The 18,330-nt window shown below is 47.4% G+C and overlaps 2 protein-coding genes across 6 annotated transcripts in view; one reads left to right on the plus strand and one right to left on the minus strand.

Moving 5' to 3' along the window:
* RASSF8 (Ras association domain family member 8) overlaps positions 1-12,381 on the plus strand; it is a 124,816-nt gene extending 112,435 nt beyond the window's left edge. For all 5 annotated transcript variants that reach the window (XM_079993320.1, XM_079993319.1, XM_079993318.1 and 2 more), the window contains 2 exons: positions 7,912-8,056; positions 8,397-12,381. In XM_079993320.1, the coding sequence (XP_079849446.1) occupies positions 7,912-8,056; positions 8,397-8,518 (267 nt within the window). In that variant the 3' untranslated portion in view covers positions 8,519-12,381. The remainder of the gene's footprint in view (positions 1-7,911; positions 8,057-8,396) is intronic.
* Positions 1-18,330, minus strand: part of LOC307225466 (uncharacterized protein) — a 223,859-nt gene that overhangs the window by 161,011 nt on the left and 44,518 nt on the right. The window lies entirely within an intron of this gene.

Consider the following 18,330-nt stretch of genomic DNA (forward strand, 5'->3'; position numbering starts at 1 on the left):
CCGGGGGATGCTCCCTGCAAAGTCCTCTTCAGCAGTTCCCTGCTCCACCCCACCTCCGGTTGATCGTCCCACCAATACGTGCGGTCCGTGACAGACTCCGAGAGTGATCCCTCCGGGGAGCGTGTGTCGGGTGCTGGTTCCTCATCTGATGAGAACCCCTGGAACGTGCTGGCTGAAAGTGTGGGTGTGAAAAGATATTCGTCGAAATAATCTGCCGGCATGGGTCTGTGTGGGAAGAGTGCGTGAAACTCGTCTTTGAGGTAGTGCTCCTCCACGGCATAGTACGGTACCCACCTGTTGGCGCTGGCCGGGGTACCTTCCCTGGCAAGGAGATATTCCACCCCCTCTTCCCCCCACCTCGAGTCCAAAATCTCCGTGACCTCGTTGAGTGGCGCCGCTCTCGGCGACCCCCCCCCCCCCGTTGGCGATTTGCGGGGTGGGTCTGGTGCGTTCCCTGGCGCCTGAAACCTGTGGGGTTCCTTGTAGGGTGTGAGCACTGATCTATGAAAGACCGGGTGCATTCTGGAGCCCTCCGGGAGTGTCAACCGGAAGGCTACCAGATTGATTTGTGCCTCGACTTGGTAAGGCCCTAGCTGTTTGTGTCTGAGCTTCTTCTTAGCTAACGTCCTGGCCGGCACTGCCTGGGCTGCTAACCAGACCCAGTCCCCCACCTGGATGTCTTCCCCGACTCTCCTGTGCCTGTCTGCCTGCACCTTGTATGCGTGTTTTGCTAGTTCTAAGTGCCTTCGGAGCTGCTCGTGTACCTCCCGTAATTCTGCTGCCCAGGCCTCTGCTCCCTGTGTCTCCCCCTCCCCCACTTTCTCTAATCCCGGGAAGGTTCTGGGATGCCGTCCATTGTTGGCGAAGAACGGTGTCACCCCCGTGGACACGTGCTTCGTGTTGTTGTAGGCAAACTCGGCCAGCGGTAGGTAGTCCACCCAGGTCGAGGGCTGCTGATTCGCGTAGCATCGCAGGTACTGCTGCATGATGGCGTTGACCCTCTCCGCTTGTCCGTTGGTCTGCGGGCATCATGCCAACGCTAAGTTGATCTTGATGTTCAGGATGCCCAGCAGCTTCTGCCAGAAGCTCAAGATGAATTGGCGACCCCGGTCGGACAGGATGGACCGCGGTAAGCCGTGAACCTTGAACACGTGATCTATGAACAGCTTGGCTGTCTGTTCCGCTGTGGCCACCTTCGCGCAAGGAATGAAGTGCGCCATCTTGGTGAACAGGTCTACGACCACGAGTACCGCTGTTTTGCCTCGCGAGCTGGGCAGATCTGTGACAAAGTCCAGGGCCACTTTCTCCCACGGTTCGAGCGGCGTCTGTAGCGGTTCCAGCAGTCCCGCCGGCGACCTGTGTATTGGCTTGGCCCTTTGGCATGTGTCACACCTAGTGACGTAATCCGCAACTTCTCCTCTCATCTTGGGCCACCTAAAGTCTCTGGCTACTAATTCCGCCGTCTTGTCCTTGCCGAAGTGCCTGGCGCTGGGCGCGTCGTGTAACTGCTGCAACACTTTCGCGCGGAGGTCGTCTCCCGGCACGTAGAGGGCCCCTTTGCGGATGAGCAGTCCGTCGCGTATCTGAAACTCGTCGTCCTTCGCTGTGCCTCTTCGCACCTCCTCCATCTTGGATTGTGCGAACGAATCCGTCTGCAGTGCATGACGTACCGCGTCCAGATCCACTGTAGCTGGAGCGCACGCCCACGCTTTCGGTGTGAAAATGTGTTTGGCTGCCACCGGTGCCGCTTCCTCGAGATACTGCGGCTTCCTGGATAGCGCATCCGCCATGATGTTGTTGTCTCCCGGGATGTATTCTATCCGGAAGTCAAAATCCGCAAAGAACTCCGCCCATCGGATGTCTCTCTGGTTCAGGAACCGCGCCGTGCGCCAGTACTCCAGGTTCTTATGGTCCGTGCGGACCTGCACCGTGTGTTTGGCTCCGATGAGGAAGTGCCGCCACGCCTTGAAGGCTGCATGGATGGCCAGCAACTCCCTGTTCCAGATGGTGTAATTCTGTTCCGACTTGCTGAGTTTCCTGGAGTAGAATACGCACGGCCTCCAGTCCCCTTGCGGATCTTGCTGCAACAGGACTGCCCCCACCGCTCTGTCCGAGGCGTCCATTTCCACCCTCATTGGTTTGCAGGGGTTGACGTGTAGCAGCTGTTCTTCGGACGCGAAGAGACGCTTGAGTCTCTGAAAGGACTGCTCCGCCTGGTCCGTCCAGGTGAACTTCTTCTTCTTAGAGCTGAGGGTGTCCGTGATGGCCGCCGTCTCCATCGTGAACCCCTTGATGAACTTGCGATAAAAGTTGGCGAAGCCGACGAACTTCTGGACCTCCTTCCGATTGCGCGGGCTCTTCCAGTCCAACACCGAGCGGACCTTGGCGCTGTCCATGGCGAGTCCCTTGTCGGACAGCTTGTAGCCCAGGAAATCCACCTCCGTCATGTCGAACTGGCACTTCTCCAGTTTGGCGTAAAGTCTGTGCTCCCGTAGCCTCTGCAGGACCTCCTTGACGTCTCTCTCGTGAGCCTCCTGCGATTCCGAGAAGATCAGGATGTCGTCTAGGAAGCAGACGCACTTCTTGTAGAGGAGTCCCGCTAGCACGTGGTGCATGAAGGCTTGAAAACAATGGGAGCCATTTTGCAAACCAAATGGCATAACCCTGTATTCATAGGTGCCCAAAGGCGTAAACATGGCTGTCTTCCACTCATCGCCCTCCCGCATGCGTATAAGGTTGTACGCACCTCGAAGATCCAGCTTGGTGAAGATGCGTCCCTTCCTCACCGTCGCGAGCAGGTCGTCGATCTTGGGCATGGGGAATGCCGTGGGCTTTGTCCTGGAATTGATGATCCGGTAATCAACTATCAGCCTCCGTTGGGGCGTGTCTTTTTTCTTCACGAAAAACACGGGACTGCCCCCCGCTGCTTTGGATTCTTGGATGAATCCCCGCTTCAAGTTGTGATCTATGAACTCCCTGAGTTCTTGCAGTTCGTCTTCAGACATGGAATACAGTTTCCCAGTCGGCAGCGTCGCCCCCGGCAGGAGGTCAATCTTGCAGTCGTAGGGCCTGTGGGGAGGCAGCTTGTCCGCTTCCTTCTCGCAGAAGACCTCCAAAAACGCCTTGTACTTGTTGGGTACCGCTTGCAGCATGCCTAAGTGTAGCTGCGGTTCATCCTCTTGCCCCTCCTCCTCCTGGCTAGTCAGGATGCAGTGTTCTGCGCAGTAGGAGGAGCCGAAGGTCAATTGACGCTGGTACCATGCTAATGCCGGGCTGTGCCTGTCCAGCCAACTCATGCCCAATACTATGGGCGTGTCTGACAGGTGGGTGACGTTGAAGCTGATGACTTTGCGGTGATTTCCAATTCGCATCACCATTGGGGGTGTTTGCTGTACCACCTGTCCTCCCAGTAGCTCTCTTCCATCGACCGTGACGACATTTAGGGGCATCGTGGCTGGTAGAAGCGCTATGCGATGTTGCTTGATGAAATCCACTCCTATAAAGTCTGCATTACTACCACAGTCAATGGTAATAGGGACTTCCATGGTGAATCCATTGGGTAGCTGGAGTGATGCGGTGAGTTGCACCACTGGTTTGGGCGGGAGGGGGTCTGTGGGCTGTAAAATCTCTGGAGACTGCTTCACTGACTCGCCTGGCTGGGCCCCAGTGCCTCTGCCTCCAACCAGGCTTCGTCGTTTCCCTGTAGCTGTTCCCCCTGCTGAACTGCTCCTTTTACTGTTACTGAGGCTGCAGTTTGCCTCTGGAGCCTCTGGGGACACTCTTTGGCCATGTGCTGTGCACTGTCGCAGATGTAACACTTCCTGCTCCCTCTAGGAGTCTTCGCCTTGACTGCTCCTGGTGTTTGGGCTCTGGTTGCTGTCTGAGCCCTGGCACCACCTATCTCCATCGGCTCTTCTCCCCCTCCCAGTGGAGGCATGGACTGGGCGCGCGCTGTTTCTCTGGGTAGGAAGGGAGTCGTTCTGGCTGGTGTGCGTGTTATACGTCCCTCATCCCTGCTCCAAGGACGTTCTTCCAGACGCACCCCTATTGCCAGCGCTCTTTGCACGACTTCTGTGGTGCTGTTAGGTCTCTCCCCTCTCGCCAGTTCGTCTTTCACAGCCCCATTCAACCCCTCCCAGAACAGATCTCTGACGGCAGCGGAGTCCTTCTCCCAGCCCAGCCCATTTACTAAAGCAAAGAAGCGGGAGTGATATTGTCTCACAGTGGCGTTGCCCTGCTTCAAACCATGCATTTCCCTTCTGGCAACATCCACATCAACCGTTGATTTAAAACAAGCGTCCATAGCCTTGATAAAAGTGGTTGAATCTTTGAGGGCGGGGTCATTTTCGCGCCATAAATTGCGTAGCCACGATTTAGCCTCCCCATGCAGATGAGTTATTATGAACCCCACTTTCTCCTCCTCATCTCTAAAGTCTTTCCGAAGCAAATTGAGCGCGTAAACTATGTCTGCTCTGAAGTTAGGATACTGCTGCAGGTTCCCGTCGAAATGGGATACGATGCTGCCCCCCCCCCCCTCTTCCCGAGGCCAACTCCCTCTGGCTTAGGTCCTGGCAGTCCTTCCTTGCCCAAACGTTCCCACCTGTTCTGCAGATCCTGGCAGAGCGCTAGTGCTTCTTCCTCCCTCTTCTTGGATGCTGCTACTTCGGAGTAAAGCGCTGTGACCACTTCTGTCAGCTCTTTCACCTGGTCCTCCGTAGTCATCTTAGCCGATCTTCGTGAGCTCGCAAAACACCAAGTTTTGCCCCTCGCTGCGCCAACTCACGCTGCGAAGGTTTTGAGGAGACGGAGCTTACTGTCAGGGCTGCCCGAGGTCCCAGCTCACAAAGGACCAACGCCAGTCCGTTGTTATATACAAAAGTCTTTATTGAAACGCAGTTTCGATTTCAAAGCCGCGGCGTGCAGCCCTACGTCTTAAACCCTAGACCGCTGAAGCTCCATCTGAATCTCCACCCCCCAGACACCAGTTTAAGACTCTAGCCTTGCTCCACCTCCTCCTCTGCTCTTTCCTCCTCTGGGTCCGCCTGTCCGCTGGGGTGTTGCCCTTTCTGGACTCTTCTGATGCTGAGTCCCCGGATTCTTCCCCCTGCCTCTGGCGTGCTTTAGGACCTGGCTCCCAATCCGTGCTTCCTGCTGTCCCGCGCGCCTGTACATTTGAACTTGGCGCACGCGCCCAGCCAGCAACCTTTCTCCTGACCGTTTCACTGCTCCTGTCACTGCTTCCCCCCTCGGGGGGGGGGTAGCTGGACCTGACTTCCCCTCCGTTCCCTCACTCTGCGATGGAGGCGTGGTCAGCTCTGACTCATCTTCTCTCCCTACTGGAGGAGACGCTGGCCCTGATTCATGGGACTCTTCCCCCCCACTCCGCTCTGGTGGGGGAACTGGTCCTGATCTCCCGCTGCTGCTTTGGGAGTCCCCGCTGGCCCCTTGCTTCTGGTGTGTCCCCCCTGGGACCCCCCTTGCCCTGGCCATCGGCGCCCCCCTCTGGGAATCTTCTGAATCGCTGGAGAAGCTCATGGAATCTCTCGGGCCACCGTCATACTCCCCTACGCTGCCCTCAGATTCTTCCCCTTCGCTCTCCGTTTCCTCTCTCCCCTGTGTCTCTGCTCCTGAACCCCTGACAATATAGTTAGAACAAATAAATTCAACATTTCTTATATGACATGAAAGATCTCTTGTGTATGTTATAGGCTTTGCTAAAATCCTGCGAATTCCATTTAATTCTGTTTTATGTTTCAAGATCCCGTCATTCTAGAGACAAGATTTTTAAATGTTGGTGGAAAGAATTATAGTTGGATCAAATACACGAGTAAGAATCCTGCAGATGTTCTAAGTGTGGGGGGTGACATTGTATCCCACACATGATGCAGCAGGGAGTGCATATCATAGATGTGTACTGATTTCACACATTTCTTTCTCCCCCCACCCCAATGGAGGAAATACTGTATCACATGTTACATCATATTTCTGGCCAGTAAATGTTTGACTTCTAGAGAGCATGGCATGACATCATAAACCCTACTGGCTTACTCCCAGTTAAGGGACCTAATCCAGCCCCCCTCCCCTCAGCGTATGTTTCATGCCAAGGACCCCGCTTTTGATAGCAGCAAAGAGAGAGAAAATCAAAGTAGACCCTGAGCTGTGGTGGGCAGAAATGCAAACCACCCCCTCCCTGGTGATCAACTGTCAGGGAAATGCAAATGGCTAGAGAGCCGAGGGGGGAGACAAGCACTTATAGAGAGCCGAAAGAGCTAATTAGCAGCCTCTCATCTGACTCGGAGCCAGAATCAGGGAGGGGGGACTCAGAGCCCGGAAATAGCTTTTCACAGAACAGAGGAAGTAAGAGGCGTTCCTTTCGACCATGGGCCTGCTGGGGGAGGAGGAGCAAAAGAACGCCATTCGAGGCATCTGATTGAGACAGGCACGGGCGTGCCTTTGAAGCTCTTGTAACCGTTTGAACTTTGTAAATAAATCTTCAAAGCAGAACATGGCTGTGCGCCTGGAGCTTTATCTCTGCTAGTTTTGCAGCACCAACCCCTTACATCAACTGAGGAGATAGCGGTGGGTGGGTGGGTGTTGTTCTAAATTAGCCAGGCGCATTTTGCACCTGGCTACTGGCCACTACTGGGACGTGGGTGCGCTGTGGGTTAAACCACAGAGCCTAGGACTTGCTGATCAGAAGGTTGGCGGTTCAAATCCCAGTGACAGGGTGAGCTCCCGTTGCTCGGTCCCTGCTCCTGCCAACCTAGCAGTTCGAAAGCACGTCAAAGTGCAAGTAGATCAATAGGTACCGCTCCGGCGGGAAGGTAAACGGCACAATCTTAGTCTTCATAGTGCTATAGGTAGCATTACCACTGGAGAAGGAAACATCTGCCCCTATTGCAATACAGATCCTATAACCTTAAGAATCGTCAGCACATCAGCTTTGGAACCATTTTCACTATGTACATTTTCTCCATTTCTTCAGTTTTTCCACAATCTTTTCAGGTGATGGAATTTGACTGCTTTGATAGATTTGGGTTAAATCTGAGGCAATATGATGAACCAAATTCTACTTTACCTCTTGATGCATAATGTGCTCCCTTCTCTTAATGAGCTGCACATTCCCTTCAGTCCCTCTCTGTGTGTGCAAGCTAATGCTTCCATAACTCACAGACGTGGAATCTTAAAAATACCTTAATGTGGCTTCCAGGGCAAGGTAAGGGCAGAATGTCAGTGCATGAGTTGGCATTTACATTATACACATGAAGTTTCTGAAAGAACCATTTGATTATCACTAAAGAAGACTTGTGGACGCAGGTGGCGCTGTGGGTTAAAGCCTCAGCGCCTAGGGCTTGCCGATCGAAAGGTCGGCGGTTCGAATCCCTGCGGCGGGGTGCGCTCCCGCTGCTCGGTCCCAGCGCCTGCCAACCTAGCAGTTCGAAAGCACCTCCAGGTGCAAGTAGATAAATAGGGACCGCTTACCAGCGGGAAGGTAAACGGCGTTTCCGTGTGCGGCTCTGGCTCGCCAGAGCAGCGATGTCACGCTGGCCACGTGACCCGGAAGTGTCTCCGGACAGCGCTGGCCCCTGGCCTCTTAAGTGAGATGGGCGCACAACCCCAGAGTCTGTCAAGACTGGCCCGTACGGGCAGGGGTACCTTTACCTTTACCTTTAAAGAAGACTTGAGGGTCCTTGAGTGCTGGGCTGTGGTGAAGTATGTGCACGTACGGTATAAAGTTCATCGTAATATAATTGTTTTGTGAGGAAATGGCAAATTCCGAATAAGGATCTCAAAAACAGATATTGCAAATCTTTAACACCACCCATGTTTTTTTTCTGTTTTAAAGTGAAACCATACCCTCCTGGTTTCTGGGTATGTGTGAATAAGCTTGTTTACATCTTTTTTTTTTAGGAAAGAGAACTAGAACTAGAGCAGCTGACAAAGGAGCTACGGCAAGTCAACCTCCAGCAGTTTATCCAGCAAACAGGGACAAAGGTCACTGTGCTACCAGCAGAACCTACTGAATTGGAGACTTCCCAAACAGAGCTTGAGAGGGGTATGTTGTAGGAATTGCGAAATAAGCCTATCTCATCCACTTTCCCTTCCTAAGCAAAAAGAAAAGAAATAAAAATACAAAATCATACACCACCTTCTCCCCTTCATTGGGGGGGGGGGGAGAAGCACCTTCTTTTCTGCACACGTGTGTACATTTGTGGGGCAACCCAGTCAGATGGGCAGAGTACAAATAATAAAATTATCATTATCGTGAATATGTCAGCATTGGAGGATTATAGTCCATGGAAAGTTAGGCAAGATCACAATGGACTTGGGAGAGCAGCTGATGCAGATGTCTTTCATCTGTCCTTTGTGCTAACAGATATCTTCTTCTCTCACAGAAACAACTTTTCAGACTGGATCCCTGAAGCGCCCTGGTTCATCTAGACAGCTTCCTAGCAATCTTCGGATCCTGCAGAATCCACTGTCCTCTGGTTTTAACCCAGAGGGCATTTATGTATAACAGTAGATATCCCTGCTGGAAAGGACCTAGACAGGTACTGTGGGCCATATGCACTTCCCTCTTGCATCTCTTCTCCCAGAGATGTGTGGGGAGAGAATAACTTCCTTTCAGAAGCTGCCAAGCATTGTTGTGAGTGTTTTTTTTTTTACAAAACCAGATCTACAATAAACTTGGAATCCTGCCCCAAGCACTGATGACAATGAAGAACAAAAGGGACTGTGGAGGAGCACTTCAGCAATGGTGCAAAATAGTTATAGTGCAAATACCTATCTTTTTTAATTGCTATTTTGGAAGCATTTAGAGAAGTATTATTTCTTAGCAGCATAAATGGCTGGTCGTAGTGCAAGAAACGGGGGTTTAATTTATTCCATTTGGTCAGTGGATGTGTGAATGTTGCCATGACATAGGAACACTTCTTGCCTAAGAGCAGGACTACATATTAAGCCCAACCCAGGACTGCTGCCTTAAACAGCACTCCATATTCATTACTCCCCATCTCCACTCATGCTTGTAGAATCACTTGTGTCATTCCCTGATGTCACCATGTTGTGAATTTACCCCGCTGTCTACACATCCATTCCCACCTTCAGTTTAATGTCACAACCTGGAATAAGGAATCTTGCACGCTACAGGGGAGAGGGGAGAATGCAACACAGGGGGGCCGTTTTCAGTGGAAGCCCTGTGCCAGGCTTAATTTGTAATTCCATTCTCAAAGGGTGTTTGCAGCCTGAAAGGGTGTTTATGTGTAGAAGAGGGAGAGAATTTGCACGTGCATGAGTTTAGAATGAAAACAGACTACAGTGATTCACAATGACAGAATGTTGTTAGGGGAGAAAGATGCACAATCTTTAAAATAGCCTCTGATATTTTTTCTCTGTTGCAAATTATGTTATGTTGGAATCATTGCAGGATTTTTACAATGACTTATTCCATGGGACTTAATCCTCACTTCATAAGGAGGCATTCAGTATGTGAAGATCTTCTAGGTAGTTTTTTTATTAAATTTATATTTGAAATATTTTGCCACAATAAATACACTTAAGTACAAAACACTATGAGACATCTTTAGTCATGCCAAAGGAGTCTATCACTGTTTTGGTTTTTTTGTCTAGCATTTTTTCCACTATAGTATTTCCCCCCTACTTACAGCATTCTTGTATCGTCATAGGCCTTGCTCGTCCATAAAGACACAATAACTCAGTATAATGCTGTCATGTGCTACTTTTGACTCACTGAGCCAGGCAGATGTTTGAAAACCCTCCTGTTTCTGCAGTACCAGATAGGCAGCAAAACCAAGAGATTTATCATGCCACATGATGGTGTTTGCCACACACAGCTGGTGTTCAGCTTCCAGCAAGGTGGGTGGGAAGAGAGAGATCAGCTATTGTGCAGGTCCAGTCTAATGGCTTGCTTAAATAACCAAACAGTATTCCTTTTTTAAGTTCCGTAAAAGTGCAAAAAAAAACCCCAAACTTTTCTGCTCCTTTGTTACAATGCAAAAAAGACTCCAATGAAACTGCCCTCTTTTAAAATGGGAACTCATTCATTTATGAAACCAAGAACAATAGAGGTAGGTGTAGAGAAGAAAAGTGCATGTGCAAGCGAAATAGGAATAAGTGCATAAAAATCCTTGTGCATGGCAAGTTTTGTTTTGATAACTGGATCTATGATTATTTGACTCATGTATTGAAACAGAACTGTAAGATCATAATTATTTCTGGGTATTTCAAGAGATTACAAGGTACATACTTGAATCCAGACCTCACCTATTTTTCAGTTTGCGTGAACAACAACTAGTATCATCAGATTCATAAAGGGCTCTTTGACTTTCTTGGCAACATTCTAGGATTGCTCCTGCAGACAGTTTGGCCCTCATTTACCCATAAGTTCAGGAATCATTTTTAAGGCAAATGCTAGCCTTAAAGTTTCCAGAAATTGGAATATCATTGAATTGGGACTTTAGCGTACAGTTAGATGCTTAAATATCATTCATTTCATTGGGATTTAAGGGGACTGTTTTATATGGATCATGCCCCTATGTCAACACAGTCTATTCAGACCCTTCATTGCAGGACAGGGTTCTTTCTTACTTCAAGGAATGTCCAGAAGTCAGTGCATCATATGCAGACACCTATTTATTCACAAAGCAGAACATTTAAGGGGTATATCTATAAAGTCCTTTAAAAATAAAATAGTTTATAGAAACCAATAGCTTGATTAATTTAATAAGCAGACCAAAATTTAAATCAAGCTTCCATTTCCATTTGCTCCTCATTCATTGCTATATTCTAAAAATAAATAAAGATGCATTTCAAACTGAAACAAATATATGAAAATACACAGAAATGTGTTTGATTTTCATGGTTATCACTAGAAATGTTACTCTTCAAATAAACCTGTGAAAATATAAAATATCTTTCTTAAAATAAAAAAGTCCGTAGAAGAGACTATTTTTCCTTTCCCCCCTGTCAACAAATGAGACAATAGACTGCATTACTCTACTGTTTCACTAGTCAGAACAACTAAGCCCTGGGTGGTTTGGAGTCCTCAAATTGGCATTAACATGGAAGGAGAAAAATAGTCAAGCATGAGACACAAAATCAACAGAGTGGTGTGGTAGCCAATTTTTCTTGAGCATATATGCATTTCTTGTCAAGTCCTATACAAGAGCAAACTTAATTTTTTGAGTTTAAGTCAGTGTTTGTGGCAGCCTTGGGGGTGGAGGACTCCTTGGAAAAGGGAATGAGTGCCAGGTCCATAACCTGTGTGTGGGAAGCCCCACCTGGAAAGTTCCTTGGCGGCAACTGGTGTCCTCCCTTTGCCACTGCGTTGACAACTGAGGGACCTGGAGAAGTCTGTCCAGGAGCCTGTGTTTGGCCCAGGGGTGCAAATAGACTTGGTCCAGGCTCACCCCCCAAGCAGCACCCTTGCCTTGAAATTAACCACAAATATTTCCAAGGGTGTTAGGGACATAATTTAGCAGCTGATCTTATTGATCTCAGGGTCATTGTAAAGGGCCTCTGGCAAGATTCACATTACCTCAGTCAGTATTATGTTTGTTAAAGCGTGCCCTCAAATAGACATTTTGCTTTGTGAATAAGAGCACACAGGTTTTCAGAGAAGAAATATTTATATTTCTAAAGAGATGGTGACACTTGGTATGAGGCACTTGTGTCTGAGAATATTTGCAAATATAAAGCTTGAGATTATGGGTGAAACTGTTAGCTGTATTTTGAGTTAGACCCATTGAAATAAAAGCAAATGACTAAAGTCCATTGATTTCAGGGGGCCGGCTCAAAGTGTGACCATTGCCCTACATATGTATGAGACCTGAAGACAAATGTTCATCGTTCATGGGTCTGCTCATTCACATGAATCTTAAGAACAGCAGCTTTCAAAAGAACCTTTGTGTCTCTAATATGTAATATGAGGAGGTTTAGGTTGGTAACATGGTTTGTATCTTGTAGCTGCAATATATTGTACGTTTATGGGGTGGTAGAATGAATAATACTTTCTCATCACCACCCCTGCCCCAACTCTCAAATTTACATGAATTCCAAATGTGCTTTGCCATATGTTAATTGGGCCTTAATTATCCATGTAAATAGAAAAAAACTGTATTCAGATTTATTTTAGTTCTGTGCTGTATTTTTTATGTCAAAAAGTGTTACTTTTTATATCCTAGCCTTTTTTTAAGACCATTGGTTTATTCTATTCATTACAATATTTTAATTTGTATGAAGGCTGTCAGTTATATGGAGATGACAAAACAAACCATTCTGTCAACTTATTTATTCAGTATTTTTGCTGCTTTACTTTTGGAAATAAAGTTTTCATTGCCAATACAGTAGCAAATTTAAAAATGACTCCATTTAATTGTGTATTTATACAGGTATCAAAATAAAACTAACATTTTTAATGTTAAAACCAGCATTAATGCTTCACAACAATAGAACTGTGCACGATTTTGCTTTGAACTTCGAAGTAAAGTTGATTCCTCTTCAGCAGATTCCTCACAGGCACACTTAAACTTGAGCAGGCTCTATACCACACAGCTGCAAAAAAGGTTACAGACAAATCCCATGACTGTGTGTTTTGTGTGACAGTGCCATTTCCTTCTGCTTGTGTCATTTCCCTGTTGGTGAGTGGGTCATGTGCGACCGACCACACTTGGGGCTTTGTTGTTGAGAATAAAGTTAAGAAAAGGAGGTAGAAGAAGACAGTTGGGTGCACGGAAGAGTGCACGGAAACGCTGTTTACCTTCCTGTTACAGCAGTACCTATTTATCTACTTGCACAGGTGTGCTTTTGAACTGCTAGGTTGGCAGGAGATAGGACAGAGCAGCAGAAGCTCACTCCGTTGTGGGGATTCGAATGGCCAGCCTTCTGATGGGCAAGCGCAAGAGGCTCATTGGCTTAGACTACAGCACCACCCACATCCTTGAGTGTACAAGTGTTCCAGGGACTGCTCTGGTGCTGTTTCTTCAGCATTGGTGTTTGTCAAATTAAGGCAACGAACAAGAGGTTCCAGCGGGACAAGCTTTCTGGGACGTTGCACTAGGATAAACAAAATTATGTTGGTCTGTCAAGTGCTAAGGAAAAAATGTGCAGAAGTTGCTGAGGCTCAGATTTGGCAAAGGCGAAGTGCAGTGTAGTTAACACAAGAGGGCAGCAAGAGGCTTCTGTACTTGGGAGGCATTGCTGCTGCACAGCTGCTCCATATATGCATAAGCTCCCCTGGACCAAAATGGTGTTTAAGTGCCTTGTGATATGCAAGACAACTTCCCTTTAGCAGATGGCTGAGACGGAGACTTCCATTCCTCCCTTGCTCATTTAAAGACATCACATATTTATTACATTTATAGCTGAGCTTTCTTCCAAAAGCCCCTTCCATGTCAGTCTCACATAGACAACATTGAGACTTCACCAGAGCAGGGGCAGCTGAGGCCAGGCTCCCCCAGGGCAGCAGTGGCTGCAGCTGACAAAGCAGTCTAAGCAACCAGTTGGAATCCAGGAGTTCTCCCAGGCTACAGCCTGTTTGTCCTCTGTTTTTCATAAAAAATACAGACTAAAACAAAACTCTACAAGAAAGAAAAACCCAAATAGTTATATAGATTAAAATAGCTCAGAAGGTAAGAAAACAACAAACACTAACTTATCCAGCTAATTAACATAAATGCTTACACTGAAATCTCAGTAGACTGATTGTAGCTAATTGTTTCTCAGGTTCTAACCCATTCCCATAAACCACTCTTATAATATCACCACAGTATCGTATACAGAGGCTGTATTGATTTTGGGAGCCAGAAGCTTGCAACCACATGGGAAATTTGTACATTTTAGAGTAAGATGATGGTTTGAGCAACACCTTTTCACATTGCGCTTTGACTCTGCTGCACTCCAGCTCTGGGGCCCCATCCAAGGACCAGAATATTGTGTTTCAGGAGATAGCTTCTAGTAGCATCAATAATGGTAGTTTTGAGTTCCCTAAAAAATACAGGGCTGAGCCAGAAACAGGACTTCTTCAAAATCACAGTAAGTTAATATTTCTGCTGGGATTAAAGCTTTTATTTGTCCTGCTGGCCTTGCTAGGCATCTCATGCCACAGCAGTGCAGGAGATTGGACTAGATGACTCTGGCGGACCCTTCTAACTCTAGCACTCTATGAAGTTTCCACACAAGCTTAGTGCAGCCTCCCAGGTTTCTGTCCATGTCTGGTGGTATATGGACATTATAATACTGGGAAGCCTACAAAGGTGCCAGAAGCACTGGATTCAGATACAGTGGTGCCTCGCAAGACGAAAAGAATCCGTTCCGCAAGTCTCTTCATCTAGCGGTTTTTTCGTCTTGCGAAGCAAGCCCATTGACGGCTTAGCGGATTAGCGCTATTAGCGTTTTAGCGGCTTAGCGGATAAGCGGCTTAGCGGCTTAGAAAAAGAGGGGGGGAAAGGGAAAAAACCCGCAGGAACTCGCAATACATTTTCGTCTTGCGAAGCAAGCCCATAGGAAATTCGTTTTGCGAAGCACCTCCAAAACGGAAAACCTTTTCGTCTAGCGGGTTTTCCGTCTTGTGAGGCATTCGTCTTGCGGGGCACCACTGTATTTGAAGAGTCCTTCCTCTAATCTGAAGGTCTGAAATATATGCTATTACTTGGCATAAGATGGGATGGGTTTTTTGCTAAAGGCAGATTTTTAAAAAAATGTTTCATATGCTGGATTTTAATAGCTTGCTTTGAAATGTTGCCTGCCTTGAATCTAAAACATTATTTAAAGACAGCAGTCCTGCTCCAGGCAGTGGTACTCAAAGTGCCCAGCATGGTCTTCCAAGACTAAACAAAGCTGTTCATATCTGAGGTGTGATATAAACCACATGAGCATTTGGCTCAGAAGAAAGCTCTGTGGCAGTTGCATGACAGGCAAGCATTCAACAGGTGATGCTATGCTCATCTCTTCCATCCCCACCCACTATCCCCAGCAGCAGAGGAGCAGGCCTGTCAAGAGTTTGCTGACTTGGAGCAGCCAAGCAGTCAGTCACATACGAAGCCATGTGATAGGCCTTGCTGCTGCTGCCGCTGCTGCCGCGGCAGTTCCCTCTTGCCTCTGCTGCAAGCCCTGTACTTTGAACTAGCATGGGAGGAGAAAGATTCACTGCTAGGAAACCAAATAACACTCACCAGCTGTTGAATAGTGGGTAGACATAGCAGACGACACAGCAATTTCTCCAAAGCAGCTCTTTATTTGTAAGCTGGAACAGAACTGAACAGCAAACAGCTCAGCCGGCCTGCTTTTATAGGCAGCTGGCTGTCAACATTGCAGCAACAACAACCCAGGGTTTCCCAACTAAAGTAACTGACGTGGACCTGAGTGAAAACTATATACACGATACTCCTGGTGGCCAGGGGGAGAACTTCAATACATAACACCAGCCTCTTCCAAATCTTGTCGCTTCAGCAAGATCCAGTCGCTTATTCCATCCCCACACAAAGCCTTTCTGTTCCTTAATGATGCCCCGTTTAGTATCATGCCTCGTCCAATCCTGTGATCTTCAATGATGCATACCTTCAAGAATTTAACTCTAGTCTGATCTATCTACATGAGCAACCACATGCTAGCTGGGTCCAGGTACAAAGGTGAGGAGCATCCTTGCAGATAACATAACCCAGTCCAGGTCTTGGGAAATCCTTGGGGTTCACTTCCATTAATTAGAAGAAATGACAAAATGAATTTGTTGTGCTGCAGGAGGTGCTAGGGAATTGTGCCTTGCCTATCCACTGTTGGGCTGGCACCGTCCCCTGATTTAAAGTATTCACACTATTCTTAACAATAGTGTGCCCTAGGCTAAGAGTACAATAGGTTCAGCAAAATATTGTTTTATTTATTTTATATTAGTAAATAATAACACTGCATCACATTTGCTGCACTTTATAAGCCTATTGGAAGATCCGCGGTTTGAATCCCCGTGACGGGATGAGCTCCTGTTGCTCTGTCCCAGCTCCTGCCAACCCAGCAGTTCGAAAGCACGTCAAAGTGCAAGCAGATAAGTAGGTATCCAGCAGGAAGGTAAACGGCGTTTCCGTGCGCTGCTCTGGTTCGCCAGAAACTGCTTAGTCATGCTGGCCACATGACCCAGAAGCTGCGGACAAACGCTGGCTCCAAGAGCTGGAAAAGATCAAAAGATCAGCTGGTACAACTTTCTCCCAAAGGCAGGACCATTTACCCAACCACTCAATCCCTACAGCAAAATCCAGATGACAGTCTGCTTACAAGCAAAGAGCAGGTACATGCACCACATTGGCAACTAAATGACTCCAGATTATTATCACAAACAAACAAAGGCATAAATTGAACTGGGAAGCATCAAATCCTTCAAGATTGCAAATGTACCTACTTTCCTTTCCAGTAGTGAACTTGGAAAGTCACTCTCCTGGGCTCTCCAGAGCTCGGGGGTGGAAGAATGGAGAGAATGTAACAGAGACTGAGGATTAAAGCTGGAGTTAGAGATGACAGACCAACGCACTCAGAGAGGCAAGATGAAGTATTATTTTGCAATACTAATGAAACCCAAGCTGTTGTGATTTTATGAAATTGTATATATCTTGCAAAGAAAAATGAATCTGGAACTGTGAAGGATAAAAAATGGTTTCTATGGTCTTTGCTATACATGGGGGAGAGGAAAGCATTAATGTTAATTCTTTTATATATAACTCTGTGGGAACAAAGTTCTTGGTGACGACAGAGGTAACATGGACAGAGAAGAGACCAGACTCTGATGCCTGGGAAACTTGATACCACCAAGGATTGTTTTACTGCATAACAATGAGCATCTGGAAACCTTGGAGTTTGCTTATCTCTGTGGAGCAGGACTGGAATGCAGTGACTGAAGAGGATATCTAATTTACCATCGCCAGTCAGACTTTTGCGCATGTAGAACAGCGGAAGGGATAAGTTGTATCTGTGGACTATTGATTTAGAACTAATAATTTCTGTGGGCTGACAAAGTGAAGAGTAACTCAATTTGAGATTTGGGAATATGTTATAGTTCAGGGGTCCCCAAACTAAGGTCCGCGGGCCGGATAAGGCCCGAGGGACTCATTTATCTGACTCGCGGCAATCCCCGCTGCCCGCTGCCACTGCCCACTCTTACCAGCGCTGCGCTGTGCAGCTGCCCCCTTCCAGGTCGGAGGAACACCAGAAATAGCTTGTATGCATGTGCAAGCGTTATTTCTGGTGCACATCCGGGTCAGAGGAGGCCCATGCACATGCGCACAAGCTACTTCTGGTGCTCCTCCGACCCGGAAGTATGCCGGAAATAGTGTGTGCGCACGCGTATGGGCAAGCGCTCTCCCGCCCTCCGGCCTGCTGCATGATCGGTGCTGGAGACACCGGCCCGAGGCACGGTAAGTATGCTGACCCCTGTTATAGTTACTGTAAATAAAAGTCTAAGCAGGAATTGAAATATGTACAGTTGATGGGAAATGAAGGGAAAAAATAAAATATTTTATCATTTTGTCATTATTAAGCATTGAAATGGAATTAGGAAATATACATTACACTGAGCAGAGAGTAAGGAAGCAAAGAGAAACATCATAGCAGCAGGGTAGGAAGTAAATTTTGTATTAAATTTGAATTAATTTGATGTTAATTTGTTCTTAAAAATTGAAAAGCAATAAAAACGTATTAGCAGAAAAGGGATTGCAAATGTATCTGACAAGAGCAGGTGGACAGCATTCCTTCCTTAACCCAAATATATGGTCAATAAAACCTGTAGCATAAGCAAGACCCTGCCACTAAGATAGTGTTGCCATTTTGTTGAGCTTTTTTGGGAAAGTTGTTGAGCTGCCATAGGTATAGACTGCCATACATCTGGATTTTCCTGGACATTTAAGCGATTTCCACCTGGGCGCTGTTTCCGGCAGCCAAATCCCAGCAATGCCCAGGAAATTCCAGACATATGGGGCAGCCCTACACTAAGCTATCACAAAGCAATTTCAGTTGGTACATCTTTATGCTACTTGTTATCCAGTCTCTCATACTGGCAATTTAGTGAACTAGTGCAAAGGCCCAATTTAAATTAAATACAATTAACAAACGTCATGCTGCTGATGCAATGTTTAAAAGGTTCATACTACGTCTGGCCTTGGGCCTTTTCTTGCACATCAGCGGTCTGTAACCTCCATGCAGGGGCATGGTGCAAATGGCCAGACACATTGCCTGTGTGCACGTTGGCTGTGGCTGCACCATGCTGAAGGATGAGCCTCCATCACTGGGACAGAAAGCACCCTGATATTTCAGTGTCCAATTTCTCCTATAGCT

Source organism: Podarcis cretensis (assembly GCF_951804945.1).
Source record: "Podarcis cretensis genome assembly, chromosome: 10".
Taxonomy (NCBI): domain Eukaryota; kingdom Metazoa; phylum Chordata; class Lepidosauria; order Squamata; family Lacertidae; genus Podarcis; species Podarcis cretensis.